Source organism: Anser cygnoides, chromosome 5 (genome assembly GCF_040182565.1).
Source record: "Anser cygnoides isolate HZ-2024a breed goose chromosome 5, Taihu_goose_T2T_genome, whole genome shotgun sequence".
NCBI classification, from domain to species: domain Eukaryota; kingdom Metazoa; phylum Chordata; class Aves; order Anseriformes; family Anatidae; genus Anser; species Anser cygnoides.
In genome coordinates, this window is record NC_089877.1 from 1771260 (window position 1) to 1786638 (window position 15379).

Below are 15379 nucleotides of genomic sequence, written 5' to 3' on the forward strand. Positions count from 1 at the left end.
GCACCTACCTTGTTGCTTCTAAAAAAGCCTTCAGCTTTCAGCGTTTTGCTGGAAACATTCAGAAGACGCAAGTCATTGTAGCAACGTTCTAATACTACCCGCATTGTTTCAGCAGGCAGGTGTGTAGCCTAAAATAAGACATTCAGTGTAAGGTAATGTGCATTATTATATGTGTTCCAGTATTTGAAGATTAATCATATGGAAAGGAGAAGGTTTGTTCATTGACTTAAGACTTGTAAAGACCAGGAAGGGGTGTGTGTGTGGGGGGTGGAAATACATCCCAACATCCTGAACCTGTTCAGTCCCAGTTCCTTTCCTCCATCCTTTGACACACAGTGTTAGTTTTTCCATAAAATCAGAGGACTAAAATGGCTCAACAGAGAACTGGCATAATGTGAGAGACTAGTAATAAAAGGAAGCAGTCCCATTCTTTAGGGTATAAACCCAGTTTTGTGCACTGTTCACTTAACACTTAGCCAGCTTGAATTCAAAGACAGAAACTACATTTCATAATGAATATTATGAAGTTATACCCACCACTGAACAAACTTACACAGAACTGATTAAGTAAAATGGTTGCCTTCTTCCTGTTCAATGGAAGCAGCATTGGCCCAAGATGGATTCCATGGCCTACAACCATCTAAAAATAATTCTACATCTTAAGTAGCAGCTGGGATGAAGAGGTGGGCTTGTGGGGAGACTGAACAGCTTTAGATGTCAAATTTAATTACTGAAGCCAACAGGGAAAGTTGCACGTTGTTTCAGTTATATGGTAACAATTCACTATTTCTGCTGCTGATTGCATAAATCAGGGAGGTGATTGAACTTACTAATCCAAATGAATATCAAACTTCACTCTTTAGCTTCTCCAAAAAGCAGATTATCTGGTAAATTAGTAAGAAACAGGGCCAGGCAGTGGCTAAGCTTGTGCAAAAGCCAGGGTAGAACTATGGACAGAAGAAGCAGATTGCTCCTTTTGGCAGACAGGCTCAACTGTAACTAACCAAACCCTGTGACAGGATACACAGCATAAATGAGCTGTAAAGGGTGCAAGATCTCATTTTATATACATATGAGATTTTCAGTCAGAATGATTTAAAATTCTGCAATAAAATTCCCAAACAATTGTAAATTACCTTTGAAATTAGCTGTTTAAATTCTGAAACGGTTTGATTCAAATACGCTCGTACACTTATTGGAGGAGCAACAGATTCAGTCCTTAGGTCAACTACGTGAACCTTTACCATGACCTCTGTAGGGAAGAGAGGAAAAGCAAACCCACAGACATATGAAGAAAATTCAGAAGGCAAAGAAAATATACATATAGTTTTCCTGATATACTGGCTAGGGGAGTTCATTAAATACATACAAATAGTAAAGAATTTGAAAAGGGGTCCAATTTCAGAAGTTCATTTTCAGATCAACTTTAATGCCAGAAGCAAAAGAGTTCCAAAGTTTGACACATTTTAGCTTACCTTAGGCCAACTTCAGTAAGAAGCATGATAGCAACACAGCACAGTATGTGCTTTGAGTACTGTACTAAATTTTATGAAATCAAAGTTTTTCTTCTCTCACACATTACACAAGCTTTATTTTCACACCACCATGCAATACATAATTTTAGCCTATTTTTGTCTACATATAATTACATGACTTACCACCAGGTTTATAGCACTGGAAAACTTGGTCAGGTCTTCTTGTTTCCAATAGTAAGTCAAACATGTACGTTGATTTGACACCTCCAAGTAATAAACCCATTGGTGTATCCTCTTCTCCTTCATACGATCGTTCCAAGTAGTCATGGAACTCATCATATTTGACAAGACGACAGCAATCTAAAGGGACAGCCTCTTCTAAATCCATTAGCTAAACAAAAAAAATATAATTTAATAATGGCTTACTTGTGAACTTAGTTTTTCCTCAGTATGTGCACATCCAAGAATACTTTGAATCCATGTAGTTCAACTGTGTTTAGAACAAAACATGTACGCATACAGTATGTTACATACACACTATTTTAATTATATATACAGAAACTCGCATCAAAATCCAAAGAGGGAAATGTAAAAACGGGCTCCAGAAATACATTCGTAGGTATCAGTTATACCAAAGAGCATCTCAGAGGGCTGACGAAGTCATATGCATCTTCCACTCAAAATCCTTGGCTGCACTCTGAGCCAAAGATGCATAAGGCAAAAACTAAAGAGTATAGGTAGGTAAGCAAAAATACATGCCTTCAACTTCTACCTCCTTGCGGAAGGCAAAAAAATTAAGTGACACTTCGGTGCCAACTGGTGTTATTGTATTAGCTATGGAGGAAGTTTCTTGAAATTTCTCTTATTACAAATCCAATGCAAAATAGTTAGGGCAATACAAATGAACAGAATTCTCTCAGCTTACTGAAGCTACGGAGAGTCTACCAGCAGCTCTTAATGTAATTTTACAATAAGGGTCATATTGCCTAACGCAAGTCAATAATTCCAACCCCTCTTCAAAAAGTAAAGACAAAACCCGAACCCACAAACACCCCCACAGCATTAAAAATTCAAAGACTGAAAATACAACAGCAGAAAATGTGTGTGAAAATATTACATCTAACAATTTTAATATTTTGTTATGCATACCTTGTAAGCTATTTCCACAGCTTCCTTCAGTGTCCTGTCCTTATGAACCTCTAATTTGTTCTCCATCATTATTTGTTTTGTAGGATGCATACAGAACAATTTAATCTACAAAACAAAATAGAGAAACTAGCTTTCAGCTGTAGGAGAGTTTCCTTTCAGCTGCAGATACAACTGCAGATAGGAAACTTGAAAGGCACAGTAGATAGCACTACTGTATGTATGTGTGTGTGTATATATATATATATATATATATGTGTTTTTATTTTTGGCTATATGTGTATATATAATATTTAATATACATAAAATATATTTATATAATATATATATTAAATATATTTAACATATATTTAAAGATACATATATGTATATATATCTACAAAAGTCTAACCTTTTGCAATCTGGGATATAATGTCAATGATCAGAATACCTTTAAACTGCAGACAGAGTACAAATTAAAAATTAAAACACTCCCTCCAAAAAGAAAATGCACACAGGGACAATGAGTGTTAAATTCCTTTACATAACACACTAAGTTATTTTACAGATGTAGAAAACCTAACAGTCAATTGATTCTTAGGAAGACCAGCTGACAGACATGCTTGTATGTCTTAAGTGTCCTGTTCTTATCTAATCTGTGGTCAAAAAATCTTTTCCCTCTTTCTGTCAAAGAATTAGTTTAAATCAGTTTATGAAAAATTTCACAACACAAAGGGTCACGATATGAAAAGATCTTCTAAGTACGAAACACTTTACATAAAGCACTACATACTTTTGGGAATTTGGAATTTTCATTTTGCTGAAATCAAGTGATCCCAGGCTAGAGTTTTTTTTTCTAGCAGGTCCCTCTACTCTGTATAAGCTTCCAGTAGGTGTACATTTCATTTTAACACACATATATTTAACACAAAAAAGTCCTTGCACTGTAGTTACAATTTATAATTTATAGTAGAAACAATACATAGAAATGTATCATTACATTATTCAGCAGAAATTCTAACCTTGCAAGTGTTGCGCTCTATTTCCCGTTGCCTCTTTTCTTGTTCTTCCAATTCTCTCTCTTTCTGTACTAATTGTTTAATGTGGTCTGGATACTCATGTGCCTCAAGAAACTCTGTCACGAATAAAAAAAAAAAGGAAAAATTTCCACTGTAGGGTAACATCTTAGGAATTTTGGACATATTTAATTAACTTTATTGGCTTATTCCTTCTTCACCTAAACTTCCCACTCAACCGTGTCCTGTTCTCTTTTTCATGATTTAAATGGAACTGAAGTCAGCCCTTCCCCTTGGGGATTATAAGTCAACGATAGCAGAAAATTTTATCGGCACAAGAAAATTAATATTCCAGTATCAGTAAGGGAAGTTTTACTGTTGTAAAGAAATACTCTAATAATGATGACTGCTCACAAGACTGCTTTTATAATAAAAGTCTGTTGTAGAAAGTGAAAGAACTTAAAACCAAAATATTATCTGTATTGTGATAAAATATAGCAGTTAAAACAGCTCAGTGTACTTCATGATAATTTGTTACATAAAAAAAGGACATGCAATACTTCACACTGAAAAAGAACCAGTTGTCTCACAATCCTTGTGTTATGCTTATCACAAGCAACTTAGCAAACAAGTTTTCAAAATTAAGAAAAGGGTTTGGTGTATACAAGAAATCTGAAATAATGGATTTAGTTTTTTCATTTGCTTGTTAGGCAATTATCAATCTTAAAAATATATGGGAAAATCTATTTCCAAAGACAGCTCTTGACCCAAAGATTTTCTTTATTGGTATTTAAAAATAAAAGTTATTTTATCTTTACACGACTTGAAGTCACTCGTGTTCAGAATAAATATTGTTTGAATCATTTAAACACTGAACCAATATTATTATTTTTCTTAATACTTACTACTTTATTAGTTGATACAGAGCTTTGTTTTAACAGTACCCTCCTTGTGCTAAATCCACTTAAAATTATATAAAGTATCTACTTCAGATACTGCTACTTTAAAACTAACTATATTTTTAGAAGGCAGCAAAATTGAGTTTAGGGGATAGTTAGCTTTTTTTCCCCTTCCTACTTCCTCAAAGAAAATATCATGGTTCAACTTTATGGAGAAAACAGTAAAAGATAAATATTCCTAACATGTCTCAAAGTACTCTGTCTTATGAAATAGATTTCTGCAAAAAATAGATGTGTTTTGTGTTTATTATGATGCTGGCATGAAATGACATATTTGCTCCAAGAGATTTAAAAATATACCGATACAGAAGCAGTTACAACTCTTGTTAGTTTTAGTTTTTCAATAGATTCAGCTTAAGCTTTGATTTTTAGTTTGTATTCAAAAAAAAAGTCATTAAAGCTAATTTAATTATCCTTGCACTTCTAAATTCTTTCCTTATTCTTGCTAGTAGTCACCCTCAGCATCGTGGTTCAATTCAAAATTTTATTAAAAAAATGAATGGAAACAGAACCATTCATGTCCCCTTTAAAATATTTACAGCAGCAAGATAAGATAAACAAAATGCTATTTTCAAAGATATTTTTTACTCCCTCCTCCACTGGACATAAAATTTCACATATATGCACGAGTAGGTCATATGATCAATATGTCAAATGCTGGAATTCAACCTCAGCTCAAAACCAAAGCTCTATTATACCAAGCTTTCACTTACTACTGCAACATTTAGGTATGCTCAGATTTTAAATGAGAAACATGGATTTTTTAAGGAAAAATATTTTTTTAAAAGATCCACAAAAGACAAACAAATTCTGAAAGATTATGGTTATTAGTATTATGAGCAATCTAACCCTACAAAATTAATCTAACCCTATTAAAATCATTATCTTGAAATTAGGCCTCCAAAGAGATATTCCACTTTTGAAACCAAATTGAGTTCTCATTTTCTGTTGGGACATACTTGAAAGAATAAACAGCCTGCCCACTATTATATGGGGATAGTCATCCTCTAAACCTTGGTGTACTAAATTAGAGCATAAAAATAAGTGGCATAGTTTAAAAAAAGTGGCATAAAAAACAAGAAATCCCAAAATCTGTTTTTCACTGTGTAGTTTATAGTATTGTCCCTTACCTCCTAACAAACAAAAAGTAAGGGCTGGTTATAAAATGTTAACCTGTCATTATTAAGTTCTCATTTAAAATTTATAAATTTAAAAAAAGTTCTCATTATTGACTCATTTAAAAGTCAGTATTTTTATTCTATTATCAAGCACGCACTAGTACATTTCAGTGTAGTTTGTGTCACCCAGCATATTTCTCTTTCAAATCCACAATATAGAAAATACTAAAAACATAAAAAATCAGAAAGTTTACTTTGTGATGGCCTCCTAATGATCACAAGGGCTTACTATTAAAAGAGTAATGAAAAGCGGTAATAGAAGGCTCCCTATATGAAAGCTACTTTATCTTACCCTAAAAATACCGATACCACAACCCTCAAAAAAATTAGGGAGATACTATATTAATGAAAGTCCTATTCCTGAAGTAGAATCTTACTAGTTAAGAACTACAAAGCATACTTACTTGCATTTCTGGCTGGATCCTTCAGTCTATATATTAGCATGTATGCATTTGTGGAGCTAGTAAAGAAAAAAAAAGTTACCTGAATTTATCAGATAGAAGGACAACATTCATTTCAAAAGCTGGTTTGCTCCCCCTGCCCACCCCATAAAGAACTATGTTGTACATATCTTAGTAACATGCTAAGCAAAAATGATTTTCAAAAATAAACACCATGCTATTTTAATCATCTTTTATTCCATCCACTTCTATTTTTCAGCTACCGTGTTAAGCACATGCATCTTGGCCAATCATTCGATTATGCTAAACACCAAAAAAGAATGCAATATTGCAGTACTAACCTGGCAAAAGCACTGGAATAATAGCCTCTGCTTCCAGAAGATCCACCATATGTTTTCTTAATATCTTCCTGAGTTATCTAACAGAAAATCAATTTATTATTTGAGAGACTTGCAATAATCAATATGCATTAGAAAAAATGTCATTACATATCAACCCAATATTAATTTTATTTTTATTTTTATTTTTTTAAGTATTTCAGATCTGCTTATTTGCTGAGTGAAAAAAATCCATTTCAAAGTGATCTGCCTCTTCATTTTACTATGAATTTAACAGATCTACAAATACACTTCTCTAAGCAAGGAAGTATTCTTAGCATATATATGAAAGCCAAATTCTAAATCCAACAGTCTGTGTGTGACTAAAGGCTTCTTTATAAATCATCCCTCCCTCAGCATCAACACTTTATGGCATGTCATGACAATTCACCATAAAGCCTGGTAAATTGGAGCCTATTTCTTACGAAGTTTCTCTTACAATAGAGGGAGAACTACACTTAAATTGTCATGGAAAGAATATCCTACATTACACTTACAGAGAAAACTAGGGAACACAGTGAAACTGAAGGAAATAAACAGGAGAGCAATCAAAGGTTGAAGACCAATTAACTGTTCCCCTTATATGGGCTAAATCAAGATCCAAATGACCTAGCGTCTCAACTGAACCAGGTGGACTCAGCTGTAATACCATCCAGACACCTATTGTTACATTCTGGTTTTACTGCATGATTTCTGACTGAAATAGATCATGCCTCAGACAAAAGGACTAAAATTAAACCTGACTTGCAACTATAGACCACATAGAAGGGGCTACACTGAAAACTGGCGTCATAGTGTAATTCACAGCTAGCAAATGACGTTGGCATGCTGATACATGTTGCTACCTGCAAGTGGAAACTGTTCTTTGACTTACACCACAATGCTAAAATTCAGGGGGGGTGTGGAAGAAGAGAACTGAAAAGACTCCAACCTCAAAAAGATAGGGGCTAAAATCTGTAACCAGCACTGACAGTAGATGGAAACAGAACTGAAAGGGCAGGGAGAGAAAATGACAAAGAAGTAAATACAACTAATAACCACCCCTCACTACAACATACAAAAAACAACACAAAGAAAATCTACAAATCATTTAAGCTAATGAAACAACTGTTAAACACAAGTGAAAAATACAAGCTCATTGGTTCATTTATGGGTACTTAAGGTAGCGAAATTGTTCTTACCTTGCTAACGTGCTGATCATTAAAACTGTACCATTGGTCATCACTAAATGATTTTATACAGGCATAGTAATGGCCACCAGCAGCACTTCCAGAATGAACCATAACAGAAAAGAGCTCATACAGTAGAGAATTCTGAGGAGAAAAGAAAAAGTTTTGATAAAATATATTAAGAAAAGGTAACCAAATGATTTTACAAAAACAATTACATGAACCCAAGTATATAAATAGTTGTATATTAAAAAACTAATCTGTGTAACAGGTATACATTACTGCAATGTAAACTTAAAATTCAAGCTACAATATGCTAAATACTATACAGGAGTATATAATAATAGAAATGAAGAGAAATTTCCCCTTTGTATGGTGGAGAGCGACAAGAAAGACCAAGTAACTTAAGTCATGGAAGCATGTTTTTTTTTTTCCTGAGATACATGCCTTTTTTTCAAGAACCGGCTTAATGCATTAGTGTTATTTCTTTTCTGAACAAGCTCTGACTGTGAAGATACACAAGAACAGAAACATATACCAATTTATTTCATTTCCATACCCAGGAGGAAATAGCAGAATAACACAACACGGTATGAACTTGCATTAAGCATTACTGAAAATAATCCTCAGGCTAAAAAACAAACCCTGAAAATGCATACTACACACGTTTAAAAAAAAATCAGTAACACCAAAGAGGAACCATCAAAACAATTACCAATGCCTTTAAAAAAAATCAGACTATTCCTAAACCATAGAACAGTAAGTTTTAGAGCAAGTACTCAGTTGAAGGATGAACATTTTCATTAGGATGGCAAGCAGACTCAGAACTATATTGGTTCATTCCAAATACATATGCATCTATTGTGTTTTTGTAATTCTTAGAATTTGTATGTTACTTCTTTACCATATCGCTTAAAAGTTTTTAGTATTCTCTAAAAATTATCCAAAATTAGCTTTCTCATGCTAGATAGGTATTAAGCATATCTCCACGCAGGAAGCAAAGTAATGACCAACTTGCCTGTAGCTACAAACTTTAGGCTTATTTACTATCATCTCTCTCTGCATTCTCCAGTACTTCTTTTTGCCCCTTAATGTATAATGCAAAACAGTAACAGCTTTCAGTATTCACTCTACATTAACTTCTCTCACAACACTCCGAACGTGCTGTCTAAAAACTGTTTTCATCAATGAAAGGATATGTATTAAGGACATACCACCATTGCTGTGTAGACATTCAAAAATGCTGAACAATACTGACTCAAATAGGTGTTACAAGAAATAAGTATTTTTAGATTACACAGAAGAAATACTTTAAATTATACTGCATCCATTAACATACCTTAACCCAAAAAGTTGGCAAGGTAACTGTTAAGCCTGTTTTGTCTTGACAAGCAGTTAAACTTACTGCTAGTTGGCCAAAGCTACTGTCAAAAGCAGGCCTTGACATTTGCATCAGATACATTACAATACTCTGTCCTTGTTCTAATCAAGCGACTATCAAGTAATTTTTTTTTTCAGCTCGTGGACAGTAGTCAGAACGCTCAAAAAACCCTCTCAAATGGTTTGAGGTACATGCAAAGAGGGACAGATGTACAGTTTAAAATGCAAGTCTTTCAGTATCAATGAAAATTAACAGTCATGGCCAATCAGCTTTCTAACAAGTCAGAATAAAAGCTATTGGCCAAATTTCCAATGTGTTCACTGAACGAGGGTACGTGAGGTATCCACTGTAGACATCAACATAAAACTTAAGATTCAAAGAATTTTCTACTGGCAAGAAAACTCAATTAAGTTTCTCTAAGATCTTCAGCAATTATGTCCCACAAAAAGATGACTGCTAACCTAGGCTGACTGGCAACCCGATTTCTTTATATTAACTACGGATGAGACTGTTTAACAGTTCCCCTGGCCTCATCTGTATCATTTTGCCATCAGTTGCATGCTTTCCTTTGCCGTTGTGTCAATTTTTGAAATTTGAATAAAAATGCAGGCTTCTCTTGTGTTAAGTAACAATTATTTATAATTATTTACATTTGTGGTGGACTGACTCCTTTCAACAACTAAGCAACCACCCAATCACACCCTCCTCTCCCTGAGTGAAATGTTGGAATTAACCAGAAGAGCAAAAGTGAGAGAACTTGTCAGTGAAGATGAAGAGAGTTTAGTAAGTGAAGGAAAAAAGAAATGATGCAAAGGCATTCACTCACCGTCACCAGGTCGTCAGAAGATCACCAGCTTTAACTTACTGAGGATGACATTACATGGCATGGAATACAGCTCAGAATATCATTCTTGTCAATTTGGGTCACCTGTCCCAGCTGTATGCCCCTCCCAGCCTCTTGTCCACCCCCAGCCATACTCATAGCATGGGAAGAGCAAGAAACCAAGTCTTGTCACTGTACAAGCACTGTTCAACAGGAGCTAAAACACTGGTGTTTTCAGCTTTAGTAACAAATACAAAATTTGGCATCATACAGGCTGCTGTGAACTTAACTCCACAGCAACCAGACCCAGAACATTTTTTAAACATACCTTTTCACTGCCAACTTTAGAAATTCTTTCTGCTGCACTATTGCTTTCAAGGCATATTCCTTCATCAACTCCATCATCATTAGAAAAATCATTGCTCATCTGATCACTGTGACAACTGCCTTCATTTTCTGCTCCACTATCAGTGCAACTTTCAGTCTGAGGAGATTTCTTAAAAAAAAAAAAAGACAAACTACTGTTATACAACATTTAAAGTTACATGGAACAAGAAATGAAAACGTTTGCAAAATGGCAAGCTTACACCAGATACTAGCCTATTCCATTTACAAAGTTGATTCAAATACTTGTAGGTCTAATATCAGATAATAAGTCCTATTATACCCTGTTGATCAGAACTGATTTGACCAGAAGTATTTTCATCCACAGTAAAAAGATGTCTTCCATTCCAACTCACTGGACAGGGTCAACATATTACAGTAAGAACAATTAGTGTTCTATTAATCATTAATGTTTTATGGACTAACTTCAGCATTCAAAGGTTCAAAACATTTTCATTATCACTTGTAAGCAAGACAGATTCAAACACAAATTTAAGTATGCTGCATGCTGGATTTGCAGGATGTGGAAAAGCCTAGCAACTTGTGCTTTTCAATTTCTCATGAAGATAAAAAAATCAGAAATGACTTCTTTATGGGAAGCATGGAAATCCTGTATCAATTAGAGAACATGCTTCCTTTTCAAAAACAAGGAAAATCCATATATATATTAAAACTTCACATTAAAACACTCATGGCTAAAAGAAATTTTATGTAGATGAATGTTAAAATGGCTTTATTAGACTGACGGTTTGATTTCCTTAATAACGAGCTTCAATAAAGTTAAAGACTTTTCTCTGAAACTAAAAACTTTACCTCATCTTCGACATCAATGAAAATACTCATGTCTAACTCCTCAGGAAACGTCATACGATCATTGAGTTTAATTCTGTGCATAGTGGTGTAATCAAAGTCAAATCTCTTCAGCTGTAATGTCAACAGATATGGAAAATGCAAGAACCGCAGGCCCTAAACAAAGTAAAGACAATTATTATTTTACTACCACTGTCAGGATCAGTATTTAGCAAAAGTAATTTTCCACAAATGATCTGGACAGTGCTTACCTTCCTTGCATCACATTTCTTCTTACACCGCTCACAAAAATACTGATTGGGGCCATCAAGAATCTCAGGCTGAATGAAAGCATGCAGTGCTTCTTCCTAATAAGGAAAAGATGTCACCTGATTTTTAAAAAAATGTTTACTGTGTAGGTATAAATCAGAATGTAAGTATGGTGATATAAACAAAAATTATTTCAGTCACTGAAAACTACAAAACTTGAATGACAGATTTTGATACTTCCTTTAGACCCCTCAAAAACTGAATGAAGTATCATTACATGACATTATATTAGTGGTTTCACTGCTTACCACATATAGTAAGCTGTGCTTTAAAAAACATTATTGAAGCTCTTGAGAACTTAATTATTTTGGAGCTGTATAAATATCCATTTGTTTTTCGATCGTTTTATCAAGAACATAATAATCCTCAGGTTTACGGATTTATATCTCTTCCAATTTTCTCCTAAGTAATCTTTACACCAAAGTTAGTTTTGATTAGGATATTTCTTAATACAACTCCTATTCTAATGCATTTCACAATCTTCTATTCTTATTACTGATAGTTTTCTCAACAAAATCAGTGGTAAAACTTTTATGCTGTGCATTCTATCATAATGTACAGCCCCCCAAACTGTAAGACTACTTTTAGAGTAACTGTTACCTTCAAGAGGTAATTGTCAGGTAGTCTCAGAGCTACTGAAGATTTCTAACATTCCTAACATACACACTTCAAAATATACCATAGGGGATGAAGCATTAGATTAGTACGTTTTCATTTGATCTTTCAGTTTAATATTTTTTGTAGGTCACAGAATCAAGAGAACACAGGTTGCAAGGAACTTCTAGACTATCTCCAGTTCTTAATGTTCGAACACTTAGCACAGTAAGATGCCACAGCAAACAGTTCAAACTAATTATCGTTTGGCTAATGATAGGCCTTTAGGATATAGTTTTCTCCATAAAGAGGCATTATAATATAGTCAGTGGTTCCACAGGTATCTTACTGCAAGCATTTGTTTAAAACCTGTGAACAGGTGGAGTAGAATCTTTATGAAATGCTACACAATGAATGAATAACAATTAGGCAAAACTTATTGGAAAAAACTATAAACAAATTTCCATCTCAGATTTTCAGAGTTCATCTAGTTTTTCCATGTCCAAAGTATACACACAACTAAAAATACAAGACCTTGTTACCAACCTAAGTTAGATTTCTAAGACATATTTCCTTTTTTTAGTCATCTATTTTCAAATTACCCTTAATAGTTTTAGTTTGGCAATGACACTACACTGAAAGCAAGTTCATGCAGTTCTCATTGTAATTCTACTTGCATCCATTCTTACACCCTCAGTGGAAAAGCTAACAAAAGATGAACACTAACAACACTTAAAACAGATGTATTTGCCATACCTCCAGACTACTGGTATTAACACTAGTTGTCTAGTGTTATAAAGCATTTCCGCTGCTTTCTAGTATCAATTTCAGCATGCCAGCTAGTTTCTCAATGCAACCACTCCTCTCAGCTGTTATCTGTCAATACTTTTATGGCTTAGAGTTAAAAAAAAATAATGAGCTTCTGTCTAATGCTTTTAAATTCAGGCATACCAGTAACGACAAAATCAATATGTGAATTGCTGCTCCTGTTTACCCACATATAATTAGAAGCTATATATTATGTCTGTATCTCTACTGATCTCCAAGAGACCACTTAAGGTTTTTTAAACCACGTCCTCTAACTCTGCAGTTACTGAAAAAAAATATTAAATCTTGAGATACATACTGACAAAATCTCAGTGCCTGAATGAAGTTATAGCTAAGCAGTTTTATTATATGACACGAACTTGGGGAATGAAGAAACAAAAAATCAAAATGCAAACCTTAAGAACATACTGAGTATTTTTAGAATTGCTCCATATTAGGAAATAAAACATAACATCATCCTTCCAAGAAGTTCTTCAGTGCTGCCATTTACGAAGTAATACATGTATATTTATAGATAAATGCGACATTTCAGGTAGTACACAATGTCGAACAGTGGGATAATACACTTTACGTGGCATTCTACAGATTAACCTTAAATTCATATATCCATTCTCTCATAAGAAAGTAATGGAAAATCACTTACCTCTAACTAGAGTTCTTTGAAGGTAGTATCCTCCTTAGATCCCCTATCTTGGGTTGTGTCGCCTGCTGCAAGTTCCCTCAGGAGCTGACTAGCAAGGTCTAAAAAGTTTTATATTCCCTTCTATAAGCCCTATTAGCGCATGTGTGAAGTTTTTGATCTCTCACATATACCCTTTTACCTACACCTACTAAATCACCATCTATGGATCAATGGAGGATACTACCTTCAGAGAATTCCATTTAGAAACAGGCGATTTTTCCCTTCTCCAAAAGCAAGTATCCTCCATATCTCCCCACTGCTGAAGACTACAAAACTAAAAATTATATCTGCTATAAATAAGACAAATGCAGGGAGTAGAATCAACTGAATATAATCAAAGTAGGAATTAAAAAAAAAAGCTCAAAAATTGAAGCATCAGTACAAATTGCAACCGTGTAACTCCGTAACAAGTCTTAGAAGTATTTTCCTCACCGTAGAGTAAACCCAGTAATTGCTGATTTACAGGAGAAATATCAAATGCTACCGAAAGTAATCCGTATTTAAATTCTTGATTGTTCAAGTTTCCTTCATTTTTACAAATATACAAAGAACTTTTTTACGGCATTCTGCTATAGACTTCTTCCGTAGTGAAGAAAATTTCAAGCTGAGACATGTAAAATGTATTGTTAAATGCAGAATGCACTTATAAAGCAAGGTTTTCATTATTTTCTTTAATAGATCAGAAAAACCTCCACTGAATAAAAATTACAATAAAAATCTTGTTTTGGGAAATATTTGTAGAAATGTGTTAAAATGTGAAAAGGGAAGCAATCTATACAAAAGGTCACAATCACTGGAATTGCAGCTCAAAACACAGCTTCGAATAGCTGGATATTTCTGGGTATGAAAAAAATTTACTGCAGTCCTAAAAAGAATTCAAAAGATTTCACTAACTTGAATTCTTTTGTGAAATAAATGTCCTTCATATCTTTACTGCTACTCAAGATTAGTATTTAAAGCACTAAGTATCTTGAACCTACATTGCAGTTTAACCTAATTCTGATAATTCTTTTCTTAACAGAACACTGTTAAGAACTACAGACTTGTGCTTAAAAAAATGCCAACATGCTAAAAACAAAAGGCAAAAATACTTTGTCTATAATAAATTACCTTGGTAAGCCAATTATACAACAAGTGATTGTTTAAAACAACCTTTACCCAAAGGCTTCAATTCATTCTTACTCTTTCTCACAACTCCACCAATATTACAGATATTTTAAGCCACAACAGTGGAATTTCAGTTTGTAATGAGGTCTTTTCAGGGGCTAGGAAAAAATAAAAAGCTTTCTCAGATTTACTAGTATATATGCTTGCCAACATCAGTAATGCTGGAGCAAAAGCGATCAAGAATATCAATATACAATAGGATTTATTTTTCATTATTAAATTGCTTGCTAAAAGCATATGGTATTTCAGATGTGAACTTTAAAAAGCACAGCAACAACGGTGCAAGTAAACTAAAAAAATTCTAAGTCAATCTTCTGTTCCTCCACTAAGATTTTCAACAATGCTATTAAAATTTAGCAGATTTCTCAATAAAGAGAACAACCCAAAGAAAACTTAGAGATCTCAAAAATATCTCGGGCCAATGATGAAAATTTTATCTGGAAGAAAATAATTGATTACTGAAGCCCTAAGGCAATAAAGTTGCATTTCCCCTCCCCTTATACATGCACCAGTAGGACTCATTGAAGGGTAAAAGAAAAAACAAAACAAAAAATAAACCAAAAAGCCAAAAAAAATCTTCTAGAACTTGCTAGCTGGTTCACTGCACAAAGACGAACACCCCAAGATGGAGTATCTAGGATGATACTTACCATGTAACAAATTATACCACTGTCGCATTATGTATTCTATGTGTGTATGGA

General features: G+C 34.0%; 1 protein-coding gene across 4 annotated transcripts in view; it reads right to left on the reverse strand.

Moving 5' to 3' along the window:
- USP47 (ubiquitin specific peptidase 47) overlaps positions 1-15379 on the reverse strand; it is a 51633-nt gene that overhangs the window by 13018 nt on the left and 23236 nt on the right. For all 4 annotated transcript variants that reach the window (XM_048070107.2, XM_048070104.2, XM_048070105.2 and 1 more), the window contains 11 exons: positions 11350-11445; positions 11102-11254; positions 10233-10400; positions 7713-7844; positions 6496-6572; positions 6158-6213; positions 3623-3735; positions 2625-2729; positions 1659-1866; positions 1137-1252; positions 9-128 (listed from right to left, as the gene is read on the reverse strand). In XM_048070107.2, coding sequence (XP_047926064.1) covers positions 9-128; positions 1137-1252; positions 1659-1866; positions 2625-2729; positions 3623-3735; positions 6158-6213; positions 6496-6572; positions 7713-7844; positions 10233-10400; positions 11102-11254; positions 11350-11445 — 1344 coding nt within the window. The remainder of the gene's footprint in view (positions 1-8; positions 129-1136; positions 1253-1658; positions 1867-2624; positions 2730-3622; positions 3736-6157; positions 6214-6495; positions 6573-7712; positions 7845-10232; positions 10401-11101; positions 11255-11349; positions 11446-15379) is intronic.